This window comes from Syngnathus scovelli, chromosome 3 (genome assembly GCF_024217435.2).
Source record: "Syngnathus scovelli strain Florida chromosome 3, RoL_Ssco_1.2, whole genome shotgun sequence".
Classification (NCBI taxonomy): Eukaryota; Metazoa; Chordata; class Actinopteri; order Syngnathiformes; family Syngnathidae; genus Syngnathus; species Syngnathus scovelli.
In genome coordinates, this window is record NC_090849.1 from 8,100,669 (window position 1) to 8,119,125 (window position 18,457).

An 18,457-nucleotide genomic window follows, 5' to 3' on the forward strand; every position below is an offset into this window, starting at 1 on the left:
TCACTGCCTCAGCCTCCATGATTCTCGTCTCCCGTTGTTATTTGAACAAGAAATACAGCTATTTTGACTATGAAAATGATCCAAATGTATAGGAAACACACCAAAATTGCATTAAAAGCATAGACCACAGGATAGATATTGTATTATGTTTTATTATATTATTCATTTTCCAACAACTTATGGTGACAGCTGAGGAAACCATGTTGAGCCCTTTACCGCCCCTGGTGGCAAGGTGAGGCACTGCCTCACCTGCCTCCTATGAGTGCACGTGCCTGTAGATTACCCCCCCTTCTCTCTCTCTCTCTCTCTCTCTCTCTCTCGCTCCACACTGTGAATGTACGTCGGCGACTAAAGGGCTTCTGTGCACGTTCAGGTCTATTTGTTGGTACGCAAGTAAAATATTTATTGATCAGCATGCATGATTTACCTTTTTAACGTGCGATACGATGTCCTGTCATATACTCCGTCGCCATCCGTGGCGGTAATGAAGCAATAAGTCGATTTACCAAGGGCACGAGGAAGAACAACTGTTTGAAGACGAAGATTTGGAAGGCGAGGAAGAATTTGAAGAACAACTTCGTCCGAGACGAAGCATTGCAAACCCTAAGTAGTAATCTACGAAGTCATGTGAGTATTCCATATTTGAAATCGTTCGTTGTGGTTTTATTCATTTTTAAGATTTGGCGTTTTGTCTCCGAAAGTACATGTGATTTGTGATGTATTTCATATTTATACAACAATGCGAGGTAGTTGAATGCCAACAATCGTGGATAGGCCTGCACATGTTTTACTGCGGCGCATGTAGGGTAAATATTGATCTACATGTTCAAGTATTATTTTAGATGTTTTATATCTGTAGCGTCATATTGGTGAATTAACCAGTTGATCTCCTCTCATCTGTGCTCTTTTTACAAATTAGTTAATGGATTCCTAAAAATCCAACAATATGCACACACGAATGCATTGATAATGTATAACTTTGATTGATTTCACATCCGTAACGTAAAACGTTGCCCGTCTCTGTACCAATCCAGCATTTCTTGCTACGCTCTATAAACCCTTTCAAATGGTGACAAATTAAGATAAAATTAAATATTCGCAGTGTTTTATTTTTATAAATTGCCATGACCGGCGACTTGTCTCCTAGCATCACGGAAACGTTTTTGGCACTGCCAAAGAGGCGTTCCTCTTGTATACTTTAAATACACAAAATATGGTGTACATGTTGTATATTGTTGTATTTGTCCTCAATCTGATACAATGCGTTGAATTACAGTTGTAAAAAATGTCCAGACAATGACACTGTTATTGTCCATTTTTGAGAATGAACATGCATGCGCAAAAATTTATATGGTAAAAAGAACTATCACAATTGCTTAAAAAAGCCTCAAAATTTAATTTGTCTTGGCACGGGCGAAAATGCATTATTTTAAGAAATGAAGCACACAGACCATGCATTCACAACAGTTTTAACAGTACCAATTCGGCTCTGTACTTAAATAAGAGTAAAAAAGTAAAAGTACAGGCTTGTAATGTACTTAAGTTTAAAAGTAAAAAAAAAGTACAGTAATCCCTTGTTTTTCATTGGGGTTACATTCCGAAATGAACTCGTGATAAGCGAAATCCATGAAGTAGAAACCTTTGTTTTTTTACCATTGTTATACAGTTCTTTGAAACCAAAGTACAAAACCTGTTTTCAGGCCCAATCCTTTGTTTCACTAAGAGAAGTAAACGCTTTCTTACAAATAACTACAGTAGAATAATAAATTCAATCATCAATACGAAGTATGTACTATATAGTAGGACAAATTGTGACTCGCGCATATTTCACTGTGCTCTGTAGTATCTTTTTCTTCTGAAGCCATAACACAATGCACTGTGAGAAAAAATCTGTGAACCAGTGAAAGGTGAGCCATGATATAGCGAGAGATTACTGTATTCAAATTAATTTGGTCACAACTAGGTGTAGTATATATTGTATTTGATATTAAATCTAAATTAAGCCGCACCCTCAAAAATAGCAGTATTTTCTTAGTACTTAGCATATCTCCATAGGAATTGAGTGCAACAAAATAAAAAGCTTTCAATAACTTTTCGTCCTTAACATGTTTAAATGTAACATTCAAACTTTCAACTCAAAATCTCTTGGAGGCGTTCGTTAAAATATCATTTTTGTAAATGTACAAAAATGGACCACAAATCTACTTTCAAATACTTCATAACTCACTTCCTTTATATGTTAGGCCCTAACAGTTAGGGGATAACTACCAAAGACATTTTTGCATATCTGAGTTTGGCCCACGTGCCTCCCAGTTTTTCTAGTCATAGCGCAAACGGACTACAGGGCTCTGATAAAGACAGGGCTCCGATAAACCACTCTCGTGGACGCTACACATTCATTTTTTGTACTCGTGGATGGTGACTTTAAAATATATATTTTTTATCTAGCCCAATGTTTGTGCAAGATTTGTTGAGTTTTCGTTCACATTCAGTTCCTCAAATGCGAGTCTTTACGGAGAATAATAACAACTAGAGCTGCGACCAGCCATAAAGGGCCCTGGCAACCCTGGCCACATTGGAGTTCTTGTATGCTTATGGTACTTGCACTTAACACAATAACTCTCTTAAAGTTGGCCCAGGTTCAGAACCTCAAAAACAGCATTTTTGTTAGTAAACAGCGCATTGCCACGACAACCTTGTGCGACAAAATGAAAACCTTTCAATAATTTTAGTCCTCATCATGTTTAGATGAAACTCCTGTCTGAAAACAATCTGTTAAAATCTTTAGAAATAGTTGTTGTATTTTTTAAATAGGACCTCTGTAAAAGGCCCAAAATGCAGCCTAATTCCAAAGTTAAAATGGCAGATTTTCTGTTAGCGGTAGCATATGGTTACAAGGACATTTTTGGAAGTCTTGGGCTGTTACATATGTCTCCCAAATTTCACAGATTTAGGTGAAATGTAGAACCGAGAATGCTAAGCTGAAACGCTTTTTGTACGTCTGAGGGTGCCCCACGTGCCTCCCAGTTTTCATAGTCGTAGGTTGAGCTGGCGTTCACCCACACCCATGTAGCAGCTTCAGCAAGAGGAGGAGTTGTGCGCCATGCACACAGTTTGTTATTGAGTTTTCTTGGTATATGGTTGTTCCACGCGGCTAATTAGGAATCGAAGTTCAGTGCAGACATTCTAAAATCTGAACGATTGCAGGAGAACCAGAATGATGGTCCCGGTTCTCAATGCCCAACCCTGATAATGACATGATTTTCTTTTACACCTATGTATATGCAGAGTTTAATCACTCTTTGCCTGACTCTTCTCTTACATTGGTCTTTTCAATGTGATATACGTACGTACCTTGTGTAATGAAAGTCATGGTTAACGGGATTATATCTTTATGCATATTACATGTAGTTTTAATCCTGTTTACATGTGTATTGCATGTATATTCACGAAAGGTGAATGCTAGCTGTAGGTTCAAACATCTGTCTTAAATTTAGAATATTCATCCTTTTCTCTGCAGAATGCCTAAATCAAAGGAAATGCTCTCCACCACATCTGGGAGTGACTCTGATGGTGACATTGAAACAAAGGTTTGGGTTTATTTATTTATTTATTTATTTTTTCAACCATTTGGAATGTTTTAGCGGTCATTTTTTTGCTCTTCTAAATGTAAACCCCCGTATACTCTACAAGTAATTTCCCATTGTTTTTCTATATAGTGAAACTGTAAAGCGTGACCATCTCAAAACATACTTATTTTTTAGGCAAAGAAAAAGAAGTCAAGTGCACCAGGAAAAATGGCTAAGAGGCCAAATTCAGGAGAGAGTGTCAAACCTGGCGGGTCTTCCAAAGGCAACAGTAACACTGGTGACAACATGTTCCAAGTGAGTGTGTTAAGCAGCTGTAAACATTGCATCCACAAAGGAAACTACATTTTTTTTAGGGGACCAAAAAAGAAGCTTTATGTCTTTATTTCTTTACATTCATCATCAACATTCAGTTATGCTGCTTCGGTCCTTCTGTCAGTGTACTCAAACACAAGCATAAGCGCTAGGGATGGAAAGGCTTTTGAAACCTGTTTAAACAGTTTGGTTTGATTGTTTCAGTGTGGGTTGCCTGTGTCCTTTCAGTACATACAGTATCTCACAAAAGTGAGTACATCCCTCTCATTTCTGCAATGTTTTAATTTTTTCTTGTCATGGGATGACACTGAAGAAATGACACTTTGGTACAATGTTAAGTAGTCACTGTAGAGCAGTGGTTCTCAAATGGGGGTACGCGTACCCCTGAGGTACGTGGAGGTACTCCAGGGCATACGTGAGATTTTACAAAAATATATCCCAGTATTAAAAAAAAAAACAGTAAGCCTGATTGTCTTGAGAATTTGTTATAAAAAGTTTGATGAAATACAAATATATGTTTTATATTCAGTATTCAGTTTTAATCCTTAATAAACGGACTCTCCACAAACCAATAGCAGTTACCTGCGGTTGCCTTGATGACGCACTGTAACATGGAGATAAAGCGTAGCAGCGATGCTGCTGTTGAAAACACGGAGAAACAAGTAAAAATGAAGGCATAACCAGAGCCAACGAAGTACCGACAGTAGATGGAAGACTATTGTTTGATGGGATTTACGTCCGCAAGTTAACCCACCCAAAGCGCTGTGCTTTTTTTTGCGGGGAGAAATTAGCCAACGCTAGCATGAAGCCTGCACATCTCCAGCGGCATCTCACCACAAAACACGGATGCCATGTTGGTAAGCCACCAGAGTTCTTCAGGAGGAAACTTTGACTTCAAGTCATCCCAAGACACAATGCGAAAAGCCTCCACTACATCAGCCAAAGCCCTGAAGGCTTCTTATGCGGTTCCTTTGCTCATAGCTAAAGCCAAAACCGTTCACCATAGCTCCATGTTTCTCACGAAAATGTAGTGAGTGCAAAAGACTCATTCACGCTTCAACACTGTTCAATGCTTGTTCAATGCTTGTCAAATCAAAATCAAATGTTCGATGCAACAATTCAACAATTTTAAGAGGAAAAAAAGTTTCTTTTTTTTATCCCAAAAGAGATAAAGTTGATTATTTTTTATGAGCAAATCTTTGATTAAGTTATCAATTTATTTTGTAAACAAGATATTATTTATTTATAATTAAGTTAATTTATTTTTGTGGACACATTTTTAGTTATTTATATTTTTATTTCCTTGCAAGAGATTATTACAAGAAAGATAAATTAACAATGTTCTGCATACAGTATTTGAGTTTTGAAAGGGTTTATGCCTTGTTGGTGGTCACTGTTTACTGTTAATCAAAGTCAAAGTCAGCTTTATTGTCAATTTCTCCACATGCCAAAGACACACAAAGAAACTGAAATTTCGTTCCCCCCTATCCCACGGTGACAAGACATGGCTCACAACAGACAAACAAGTAAACAAGTATAACAAAAGCGTGCTGAATAAATAATGAATAAATAACACAACAATAAATAAATAAATAAGAGGAGCAGAAAAAAAAGGAGCAAGTGCGCGTACAGCAGACATTCCCGAAAATAGCGCAGCAGTGCCGCACGCTACGCAGAAGGGGGTAGCGAGTTCAGGGCCCTAACAGCCTGGAGAAAGAAGCTGTTGGCGAGTCTGGTGGTGCGGGAGCGCAGGCTTCTGTACCTCTTCCCAGAGGGCAGAAGGTCAAACAAAGAGTGAGCCGGGTGACTCACATCTCTGGCAATCGAGGTTGCCTTGCGGGCGAGATGGGAGGTGTAAATGTCCTTCAGGGAGGGGAGCGAAGCACCAATAATCTTACCAGCCGTATTCACTATGCGCTGCAAGGCCTTCAAGTTCTGTTCAGTGCAGTTACCACCCCAGACAGCGATGCAACTGGTGAGGACGCTCTCAATGGTGCCACGGTAGAATGTAGACAGAACTGCCTGAGGAGCACATGCACGCCTGAGCTTCCGCAGGAAGTACAGGCGGCGCTGAGCTTTCTTTGCCAGTGACGAGGTGTTTGTAAACCAGGAGAGGTCCTCACTGATGTGCACCCCCAGGAACTTGGTGAAGCTCACCCTCTCCACCACAGCACCGTCGATGATCAGCGGCAGGTGTGTTGTGTGACCCTTCCGGAAGTCAACAATGATTTCCTTGGTATTATTGACGTTCAGCAGGAGGTTGTTGTCCCTGCACCACGTGGTCAGAAGGTCAACTTCCGACCTGTACCGAGTCTCGTCGCCCTTCGTGATGAGACCCACCAGAGTCGTGTCGTCAGCAAACTTCACTATGCGGTTGTCGCTGTAGGTCGCAGTGCAGTCATGCGTCAGCAGGGTGAAGAGCAATGGACTGAGCACGCAGCCCTGGGGGGGCCCCCGTGCTCAGCGTGATGCTGGCGGAGATTTTGTCGCCAACACGCACCACCTGAGGCCTCTGACAGAGGAAGTCCAGTATCCAGTTGCAGAGGGAGGTACTGAGGCCCAGCTCGTCGAGTTTGCAGATGAGTCGCTGCGGCACAATGGTGTTGAAGGCCGAGCTGAAGTCCACAAACAGCAACCTCACATATGAGTCCTTTCTCTCCAGGTGGGTGAGGGCCGAGTGGAGGGCAGAGCAGATGGCATCCTCAGAGGACCGCTTGGCACGGTACGCAAACTGGAAAGGGTCAATGGTGGGGGGGAGAACGGACTTGATGTGCTCCATGACCAGCCGCTCAAAGCACTTCATGATGATGGGCGTCAGTGCCACAGGGCGGTAGTCATTGAAGCAGGACGGTGCAGGTTTCTTCGGCACAGGAACGATGGTGACAGCCTTGAAACACGAGTGGACGATGGCCTGCTGCAGGGAAACGTTAAAGATGCCCGTGAAGACACCCGACAGCTCCCCAGCGCAGTCCTTCAGCGCTCGACCCGGGATGTTGTCAGGGCCCGCCGCCTTACGGGTGTCAATAGCGGCAAGCGCCCTCCTCACACCGTCAGCAGAGAGGCGCAGGGGCTGCTCGTGTGGGGGGGAGGGGTCTTCAGCGGGCAAGTGCTGTTCTGGGCGTCGAAGCGAGCAAAGAAGCGGTTCAGATCGTTCAGCAGACGGACGTCGCCCTCACAGCTCCTCGGCGCGGGCTTGTAGTCCGTGATGGTCTGAATGCCCCGCCAAAGGCTACGTGCGTCCTTGCTGTCCTTGAAGTGGGTGGAGACCTTGCACGAAAACGCCTTCTTCGCTTCTTTGAACCCTCGGGACAGGTCGGCCCTCGCTGTCCTCAAGCCAGCCTCATCCCCCGCTCTGAAAGCCTTGTCCCTGGCCCTCAACAGTCTGAGGACAGCCCCCGTCAGCCACGGCTTCCATTTCGCGCGAGTGACGACGGATTTCGAGCAAGTCACATCATCGATGCACTTCGTGATGTAAGAGGTAACAGAGTCAGTATACTCCTCTATGTCCGTCCAATCGTTGTAGGTGGCTGCCTGCTTAAACAAGTCCCAGTCAGTGGTGTCGAAGCAGTCACGAAGTGCATCGGAGGCACCCTCAGGCCACACTCGAACCTGCCTCCGAACCGGCCTGGATGCCTTTACCAATTGTCTGTATGCGGGCAAAAGCAAAACGGTGAGATGGTCAGAAAGCCCCAGATGGGGGAGGGGGGTGGCTTTGAAAGCTCCCTTTTGCGCCGAGTAGACTAGGTCCAGGAAGCTGTCTCCACGTGTCGGAAAAGGAACATGCTGGTGAAGCCTCGGGAAAACAGACTTCAGGTTGGCATGATTGAAGTCTCCAGCGAAGATGGTGAAACCGTCAGGGTGCGCTGTTTGCTGTTCACTGACAGCCTGGTACAGTTCACCAAGCGCCGCGATCCTGTCTCCTTCGATGTTGGAAGGCGGGATGTATACCGCGACTAGCAGAATCGCGGTAAATTCCCTCGGCAGATAAAAAGGACGGCACTTAATGATCACAAACTCCACAAGCGGCGAGCAGTGCTTACATATCACCACAGAGTCCCGGCACCATTCTTCTCGGATGTAGACGCATATTCCACCTCCTCGCGACTTTCCCCCTCGTACAATGGCACGGTCCGCCCGATAGCACGCTAGCCGCTCCAGATGCACTGCAGAGTCCGGAATGTTGTCACTCAACCAGGTCTCGGTGAACACGAGCACACAGCAGTTCCGCACCGTCCGGTTCGTAGACCTCAGCAGGCGAACGTAATCCATTTTGTTGTCCAGCGATCGAACATTCGCCAGAAGAATGGAGGGCACCGCCGGTCGCGGTCATTTTTGTTTCTATATGCAATGTTTGAAACATAAATGTATCTGTCAGGTACATTGCTACAAGTTGTTTAACTTTAATAACTCAAACACTGATGGGACAATCCTGTCCCTCTTTCTTTTCGACCAGAAATGTGTTGCGCTGGTCAGGGGGTACTTGGCTGAAAAAATATTTCAAAGTGAAAAAAGTTTGAGAACCACTGCTGTAGAGCTTGGATAGCAAAGTAAATTTATTGTTACTTCAAAGTAACTCAAAATACAACAATGAATGTGTAAAATGCTGGCAACAAAAGTGAGTACACCCCGACTGAAAATGTCAAAATTGGACCCAAATGTCAATATTTTGTGTGGCCACCATTATTTTCCAGCATGGCTGTAATCCTTTTAGGCATGGAGTTAACCAGAGCTTCACAGGTCGCCGCTGGAATCCTCTTCCACTCTTCCATGATGACATCACAAAGCGGTGGATGTTGGAGACCTTGCGCTCCTCCACCTTCCATTTGAGGATGCCCCACAGATGTTCAATAGGGTTTAGGTCTGGGGACATGCTTGGCCAGTCCATCACCTTCACCCTGAGCTTCTTTAGGAAGGCAGTGGTCGTCTTGGAGGTGTGTTTGGGGTCGTTATCTTGTTGGAATACTGCTCCGCAGCCCAGTTTACGGAGGGAGCGGATCATGCTCTGCTTCAGTATTCCACAGTACATGTTGGCATTCATTGTTCCCTCAATGAACTGTAGCTCCCCAGTGCCAGTAGCACTCATACAGCCCCAGACCATGGCGCTCCCACCACCATGCTTGACTGTAGGCAAGACACACTTGTCTTTGTACTTTTCTCCTGGTTGCCGCCACACACGCTGGACACCATCTGAACCAAATAAGTTTATCTTGGTCTCATCAGACCACAGGACATGGTTCCAGTAACCCATATCCTTAGTCTGCTTGTCTTCAGCAAACCTTTTGCGAGCTTCCTTGTGCATCTTTTTTAGAAGAGGCTTTTTCCTGGGATGACGGCCATGCAGACTAATTGAATGCAGTGTGCAGCGTATGGTCTGAGCACTGACAGACTAACCCCCCCACCCCTTCAACCTCTACAGCAATGGTGGCAGCACTCGTACGCCTGTTTTCCAAAGCCAACCTCTGAATATGACGCTGAGCGTGCGCACTCAACTTCTTTGGTCGACCATGGCGAGGCCTGTTTTGAATGGAACTTGTCCATCTTAAACCGCTGTATGGTCTTAGCCACCGTGATACAGCTCATTTTCAAGGCATTGGCAATCTTCTTAAAGCCTAGGCCATCTTTATGTAGAGCAATAAATCTTTAGAGAGTTCTTTGCCATGAGGTGCCATGTTGAACTTCCTGTGACCAGTATGAGAGTGAAAATACCTAATTTAATACACCTGCTCCCCAATCACACTTGACACCTCGTTACACTAACTAGTCGCATTACACAGGAAGGAAAAATGCCTACCGTAATTTCCGGACTATAAGCCGCGACTTTTTTCCAAAATTTTGGACCCTGCGGCTTATAGTCAGGTGCGGCTTATATAAGATTTTTTTCGAGACTTTTGTGATGACTTGATCACTTTTACTCTTAACACTATTATATACAGTAAAAGCTACAAAACAAACTGACAAATAACTCGTTTTCAAATCAGACGAGTAGAACTGGTCGAATATTTAAAAAAAAAAGCTATTAAAAGTGAAGACAATTTGCAATTCTAGTAATGACACGAATTTGATGCACAATTTGTCTTCGCGGGCCACATAGAATGTGGCGGGCCGTATCTGGCCCCCGGGCCTTGAGTTTGACACCTGTGCTCTAAACCCTTTCTCTTACTCTGCCATATCACTCAGAGATTACACAAAGCAGTGGCGCTGTTTGGACAATCTGCATTGTAATTGTACTAAGTTCATCTTGTTTTTCCTTTTTTTAATCACTTCACTGGTTTCTTTTAAATCAAACAAGGAAACCAGTAATCTGCATTGTATTAAAACCCAATCAATCAGCATTTAAATTCAATTCTTCTGACATTTTGCTCACCAAAAACAAGTTGTAATGAATGTGAACTTTTAATGCATTTTATTCAGAAGGTTACTTTGAATCTTAAACGGCGGCGTGGCGTACTTATGGTTTTTTTACGGCCTCCGGCCTCCAGGGGGCGCTCTAGCAGGAAGCAAGAGCGGGACAGGCGAAGAAGAGATAATGCGCCGAAGAAGACGCGCTAGTTTGTGTTTACATTTCGCGCATCACGCGATCAAGACGGACATTACTGAAAGGAAGCCTTTATACACAAACCGTCATCATGGGGGATAAAAGAAATGCATATGATGCCGCTTTTAAGCCAAAGACAGTCGATGTTGATGACTATATTGTGTCTACTCTGGAGCGTACTTATGGATTTCTACGGCCTCCGGTCTCCAGGGGGCGCTCTAGCAGGAAGTAAGAGCGAGACAGACGAAGAAGAGATAATGCGCCGAAGAAGACGTGATCGTCTCGCGCATCACGCACACACCCGCATTCACACAAAGACAGGAAGCTTTTATACACAAACCGTCATTATGGGGGATAAAAGAAATGCATATGATGCCGCTTTTAAGCAATACGTGTCGCTCGCTAGTTTAATATAATTTAGCGCTTCGTGCATGAATAAGATTACCATGAACAGAACCTCTTCACACTCGAAGAAATGCATAAAACCGACGACGAAAGAGAGACTGAGAAAGTGCAAGGCGAAGGATATCTAACGCTATTCCAATCGGACACTAAGGAGGAAGACTTCGATAGTTTCAGTGCACAGGAGGAAGATGAAGACGGCTCTTTTTTTACTTTTACTGGTATGTTTTTTTTTTAACCAGCCCTGTTCGTGCTGTGCTACCGTGTTGCTGCTGTGTTGCTGCTGTGTTACTTCCGTGTTGCTGCGGTATTACTGCCGCGTCACAGGCAGTGTTTGGAAAGAAATGTTAAGGTATGTTATTAAAGCTTTAAAAAAACTGTCCTTCTTCGCTAATAACTCGCGTACACACTTCCGCGTTGCTGCGGTACTACTGCTGCATCACAGGCAATGTTAAGAAAGACATGTTCAAGTATGTTATTAAAACGTTAAAAAGGCTTTCTATGTACTGTCTTTCTTTGTAAAAAACTCGTGTGCACGTGCGGCTTATAGTCCGGTGCGGCTTATGTACGAAAAAAAATGAAATATCCCTCAATTTTAGCTGGTGCGGCTTATAATCCGGTGCGGTTTATAGTCCGGCAATTACGGTAATTGGTCCCAATTTTGGCTTAATTTTGAGATTTTCAGTTTTGTTTCCGGCATTTTACACATTCATTGTTGTATTTTGAGGTACTTTGAACGAACAATAAATTTACTTTGCTATCCAAGCTCTGCAGTGACTACTTAACATTGTATCAAAGTGTAATTTCTTCAGTGTTGTCCCATGACAAGATATAATTAACACATTGCAGAAATGAGAGGGGTGTACTCACTTTTGGGAGATACTGTAGGCAGGTGCAAGTCTTATTTTTTCATTTATTTATGAGGCGTAGCAGTGAACACTAGCGCTAATTAGTCGCCCTAGGAATCTGCAATTTCACAATCGCAGTATTTACCGAGGAATTCAAAGCTCTCAGTAGAAATCAAAGCAGTCCGGAAATCCTGGTGAGATGCTGAAAATTACAGCAAGTGTAGTTTTCATCCCGGCAGCCACAAACTGCAAGGTGCAATGTTCAATTTGGTTTTTACGTGTTAAATCTGTTCTTTTCATGTTCTTGTTCACATTCCAAAAACAAATATGACATCTGTTAACTGAATACGTCCGTGATGTGACACGCATGCGCATCAACCACGATGTCGAGTGACATGCACAAAAAAAAAAAAAAACAATGATATGTAGCAGTGGATACTAAAGTAAATATGATCCAACAAGGGCTCATTTGTTTCTTCATCTAATATTGAAAGGGGAGTAATGCAGCAAGTGGTAGAATTATGTTGGGGAAATGAGGTGATGCTTTCTTTCTCTTCAGTTCATGGAAACGTCCAGTGAAAATCATGTCACGTAAAGCCATAGACGTCTAGCCATCTAATTATGTTGCGTCATTGCTGCGCATAATAAACAAACTGTGGCTGAATTACATTAATTATTATATACTCTATGCAGTGTACTGACAATAGTTATCCAGGTCAAGTCGTTAGTTTACACTTTAAATCTTTTCTGTAATATCACATACTCTATGAAGTGTGCTGATAATAGTTATCCAGGCCACGTCATTAGTTTACACTTTAATTTTTTTCTTTAATATCACTTGTTCTGCCTCTAATACAGCAGAACCTCAATTTTACACGCGTTCTACGTGACTTTCTGTCTAACGGGGTTTGAACCATTTCGTTGCTACTTTCAGCAATCCTTGGGCAGTAGGCAGTGTACACCATGAACTGGTTGCCAGCCATTTGAAGGGCCCACATAGATAAACAACCATTTACACCCACAATCACAACTATGGACAATTTGGAGTGGTCAATCGGCCTGTAACATGCATGTTTTTTGGAATGTGGGAGGGAACCGGAGCACCTGGGTAAAACCCACACAGGCATGGGGAGAACATGCAAACTCCACACAGGAAAGCTGGAGACAGAATTGAACCCTGCACCTCTGAATTGCCGTACTTCTAGGCCGCTGTAAAGAAATCAATAATTATCAATATTGACTGATGGAGAAACATTTTTCGCATATATCGCTCAGCTCTACTAAGCACAATATTTTTAAAAAGGCATTATATTGGCGAGTTTGATTTTTTTCTCAGCTGCATTGTATTACATATTAAAATAAAATGTAATACATTATCTACATTCAAGCCTTTTTGAAGGTCCTTATTTTTCAATCATTAAATTGAAAATAAATAAAATGCACTATAGATTGATATTGACCAATATGAAATACTGTATTTTCCGGACTATGAGTCACTTCGGAGTACAAGTCGCACCAGCCATAAAATGCATAATAAAGAAGAAAAAAGCATATACCGTATTTGCCAGTGTACAGGTCGACTCGGTGTATAAGTCGACCCCCTAAAATTCGACGGAAATTTACGATTTTATGATATATCCTTTGTATAAGTTGAGCTCAATTGTTGCATTATATTAAACTTCAAAATTCAATATGCGAAATTTATTGACGAAATGTGTTCAAATTCCGGGAGGCCGTGCGCATGCGGCTGTTTATAAGCACCGCGGAGGAGATCGCGGAGCCTCATTCGACTTCAAGCGACCGGCGAGCTCGCGCACCCGCCCGGCACATCCGGGAGGCCGTGCGCACGCGCCAAGTGGCCGAAAATAGCCCCCGCCGAGCGGATCGGCTGTTTATAAGCACCGCGGAGGAGATCGCGGAGCCTCATTCGACTTCCAGCGGCCGGCGAGCTCGCGCACCCGCCCGGCACATCCGGGAGGCCGTGCGCACGCGCCAAGTGGCCGAAAATAGCCCCCGCCGAGCGGATCGGCTGTTTATAAGCACCGCGGAGGAGATCGCGGAGCCTCATTCGACTTCCAGCGGGCCGCGCACTCGCGCACGCCGCCCGGCACATCCGGGAGGCCGTGCGCACGCGCCGAGTGGCCGAAAATAGCCCCCGCCGAGCGGATCGGCTGTTTATAAGCACCGCGGAGGAGATCGCTGAGCCTCATTCGACTTCCAGCGGGCCGCGTACTCGCGCACGCCGCCCGGTTCAAATTTTCTAAGTGCAACGCACAATGAGATGCATGAAAAACGGCCTTGGTTACCATCACATTTGAAGCGATGAATACGAAGTTAAATTATATGACTCGGTGTATAAGTCGAGGTCGATTTTTTTCGGTCGATTTTGAATCGAAAAAGGTCGACCAATACACCGGCAAATACGGTATAAGTCGCACCGGAGTACAAGTCGCATTTTTGGGGGGGACTATATTTGACAAAATCCAACACCAAGAACAGACACGAATAGGCAACCACAGGCTAAACGATACAGTATGCTAACGTTACATAAACAAACGAGGCACTGAGAACGTGCCTGACGTAATATATTAACAGTTGTTCAAATAACTTTAACGTAAATAACACGTTTATCAAACCATCCGTGTCACTCCAAATCATTAAATCCATCAATCTTTGTCCTCTGTGTAAACGACGCCACTGCTGACTCCAGAAGTACATGTGGCGCAGAGGTCAGACTCATCGTCAATTGCCGTTACAATTATTTCACAGGCCTATATAACTGTATATAAACTAGATATAAAATAACTATCACATAAATAACATTTTTATTGAACCATCCGTGTCCCTCCAAATCATTAAATCCCCTGAAATCTTCGTCCTCACTCGTTGTCATTTAATGATTCCGGAACTTACAACCTGTGCTGACGTCAGACTCATCGTCAGTTGCGGTTCCAGTTATTCCACAGGTTATATAACTATATATAAACTAGATATAACTATAACATAAATAAAAATTTTATCGAACCATCCGTGTCACTCCAAATCATTAAAATCTCCATCAAAATCTTCGTCTTCTGAGTCACTTTAAAAAATGCCGCTGTTGACTCCAGAAGTACCGTATTGGCCCGAATATAAGACAACCCTGATTATAAGACAACCCTCTTTTTCAAGACTCAAGTTTGAAAAAAGACTTTTTGAACACCAAATAAAATTTTTATACAGAAAATAATTACGGTACATCTGAAACAAATGATTATAATATATTCGAGAGAAAAAAGCACGTTATTTTGCCTCATTCAAATCATGTAAAAACTATCAGATCTTAATATCTGAAAATTTAAATAAGGAACCTAAAGTGCAGTCACATTTGTAAATGAATGGCTTCTGGTTTTTTATTTTCTGTTATCTCTTTTCTGATTTTCTTCTCTTTCTTACAGCTATTCTTAATTTTTCTTCTTCGCGCTGCCGCTATTTTTATTTTTATTCTTCGTGACGGGTTCGCTTTGGCCTGGGGAGTTAAGTTTAGCATTCGCATTAAAGATATCTGGCGCCATCTAGCGTTGTGAATTGGTATAGTGTCTAGACCCTGAATGTAAGATGACCCCCACTTTTTCAGTCAATGCAAAAAACAGTCTTATATTCGGGCCAATACGGCGTTGACGTCGGACTCATAGTCAGTTGCGGTTCCAATTATTCCACAGACCTATATAACTATATATAAGCTATATATCAAATAACTACAACATAAATAACACTTATAAACAATGCCGCTGCTAACTCCAGAAGTACAGTGCCTCGGTTTTCGAACGTCCCGGTTCTCGAACAAATCGGTATTCTAATTTTTTATTCCGAGTTTTTTGCTTCGGATGTTGGACGAAATTCGGTTGTCGAACCTCGCGAGATGAGCCGAGAGGACCCGCATGCCAACTGACTCCGTTCGTTACTACGTTCTCGTTACTCTGAGGATTGCATCAACTCTAATCATGCCTCCAAAGGAAGCAAGTGGGAGCAGTAAAGCCATCCTAAAACACAGATGCTCCTAAAGCAATGCGACACTGAGCGCCCGGCGTGCTGTGGTTACGCAATCGGACCAAATTAAGCTCCCTGCGCACTGAGGTCCACTTTAATTTTGAAAGTACATTAGGACTTTAAAACTATTTTCTAAATTTTAGCAACCGCTCTGTCACAATAATGCGACGAGCGTGGTGCAGTTGCGCAGTCGGCGGCGCGCTACGGTTGTGCGTTCGGCGGTGCGCTGCAGTTGCGCGATCGGAAGAAATTAAGCTGCCTGCGCACTGAGGTCCACTTAAATTTTGGAAAGTACATCAGGACTTTAAAAATATTTTCTAAATTTCAGCGACGGCTCTGTCACAATAATGCGACCAGCGCGGTGCAGTTGCGCGGTCGGCAACGTGCTACCGTCGCGCGTTCGGCGGTGCGCTGCAGTTGCGCGATTGGACAAAAATATGCAAATGAAAAAATGCTTAAAAAAAGGCGTTTTTTTGGGGGGGGGCTTGGAACGGATTTTTTTTTTCCATTATTTGTAATGGGAAAATATGATTCAGAATTCGAACGATTCACTTCTCGATCAGCCTCCTGGAACGGATTGTGTTTGAAAACCGAGGCTCCACTGTACATGCGTCACTGAGGTCAGACTCATTGTCAGTAGAGGCTCCAATTATTCCACAAGCCTAGTGCGCCCTTATGCTTGTTGTTGGCTCCCGTCAGTCTCGAGAGACTATGGATTATGTGCCTTGGTGGTCATTGGTTGCTGGACCTGCAGTTCCTTCTGTGACTGCAGAGTCCAATTCTGGAGCCGCATGCCCTGTTGCAGATGTCACAGCTAAAGGCAGTAGAGTTTCGTGGTAGCTGAGCATCTCTTCTGTGTCTTTGAGCCCTTTTCTCTTCCATTTTCTTCTCTGTTCTCTTCCGTTTTCTTGATGACTGATTTGGTAACGGCTTTCCACCCTGAGCGATCTGCGGCCAGTGTCTCAAATTGTGCTGGTGCGATGTTGCCCTCCTTCAAGCTCCGTTTACAAACATCTTTGAAGCGGAGAAGTGGTCTTCCGAGTGGTCTAGAACCAGAGGCGAGCTCACCATACAATATGTCTTTGGGAAGTCGACCATCTTGCATACGGGATACATGGCCAATCCACCGCAGACGTCTGTTTGTAAGGATAACAAACATGCTGGAAATTCCTGCTCTGGTCAAGACCTCTTTGTTGGAAACGTGATCCTGCCATGAGATGTTGAGGATTCTCCTTAGACAGCGCTGGTGAAAACTGTTCAACTTGCGTGCCTGATGACTATACAGCGTCCAGCTCTCGCTCCCATATAGAAGTGTATTCAGCACGCAGGCCTGGTACACTGAGATCTTGGTTTTGATGGTGAGCGAGCTATTTTCCCTCACCCTCTTTGCTAGGCGGGCTAGCACCGATGAGGCCTTGCCGATTCTGACATCGATCTCTTTGACGAGGCTGAGACTGTTAGAGATGTTGGAGCCAAGGTAGGTGAAATCTTCGACCACATCGAGGCAACAGTCGTCAATTGAGATGTGAGGGGTAGAGCTGACACCTTGGGCTAAGAAATTCGTCTTCTTTATGCTGATTGTCAGACCGAACCCTCTACAAGCATGGGCGAAGGCATTTATAAGGTCTTGGAGGCCGGCTTCGGTATGTGATGTCAGTGCCGCATCATCCGCGAACAGCATTTCACGAATGAGAACTTTGCGCACGCGTGTTTTTGCTCGAAGGCGGGTAAGGTTAAATAGGCTGCCATCACTTCGGGTGTGCAGGTACACCCCTTCTTCGGATGTCTCGAAGGCATATCGTAGCAATAGTGAAAAAAAGATGCCAAAGAGAGTTGGGGCAAGAACGCAGCCTTGCTTTACCCCACTTGTAATTGGGAAGGGTTCAGATTTTAATCCATTGCACTGTACAGTACCTTTCATATCCTTGTGAAAGGAGACAATGAGTCTCAGCAATTTAGGAGGACAGCCAATTCTGTGCAGGAGTGTGAACAGACCCGTTCTACTGACCAAATCAAAGGCTTTCGTTAGGTCTATGAAGGCGATGTACAGTGGTCGCTGTTGCTCACGACACTTCTCTTGCAGTTGCCTTAATGAGAAGATCATGTCGATGGTGGATCTCCCTGTTCTAAAGCCACACTGGGATTCTGGATAAATCCGTTCAGCCAGTGGATAGAGTCTGTTTAGTATAACTTGGGCAAATGTCTTTCCCACGACAGAGAGTAGGGATATTCCGCGATAGTTGTTGCAAACACTTCTATCGCCTTTGTTCTTGTATAGTGTGATGATCTTGGCATCTCTCATGTCTTGAGGCACGTTTCCTTCATCCCAGCACTGTAAGAGTAGCTTGTGGAGATGCACGAGGAGGTGGTTTGTTTGGCTGCTTTGATGACCTCTGGGGGGATGCCGTCATTTCCTGGGACTTTACCGCTGGATAGGGAATCGACAGCCTTATACAGCTCCTGAATAGTGGGCGGTTCATCAAGCTCTTCCATGACAGGTAGTGGTGTTATGCCTTCCACAGCATTTACCGTGACTTCAGTTTCCCTCGTTAAAAGCTCTTGGTAATGCTCAGCCCATCTCTCCATTTGTTTGGTTCGATCTGTAATGATTGAACCAGTGCTTGACTTCAGAGGGGCAGTTTTGGTGACAGTGGGGCCGAATGCTATTTTCATCCCATCATACATTGCCCGGATATTGCCACAATCAGCAGAAGTTTGGATATTCTGGCATATACTCTGCC

The 18,457-nt window shown here is 43.9% G+C and overlaps 1 protein-coding gene across 1 annotated transcript in view; it reads left to right on the forward strand.

Annotated features, from left to right (window-relative positions):
- The first annotated feature begins 472 nt into the window (after positions 1-472).
- The window catches only part of sub1b (SUB1 regulator of transcription b), a 30,219-nt gene continuing 12,234 nt past the window's right edge, over positions 473-18,457 (forward strand). Inside the window, exons 1-3 of the mRNA XM_049716593.1 lie at positions 473-627; positions 3,521-3,590; positions 3,765-3,884. Of these exons, the coding sequence (XP_049572550.1) occupies positions 3,522-3,590; positions 3,765-3,884 (189 nt within the window). The 5' untranslated portion in view covers positions 473-627; position 3,521. The remainder of the gene's footprint in view (positions 628-3,520; positions 3,591-3,764; positions 3,885-18,457) is intronic.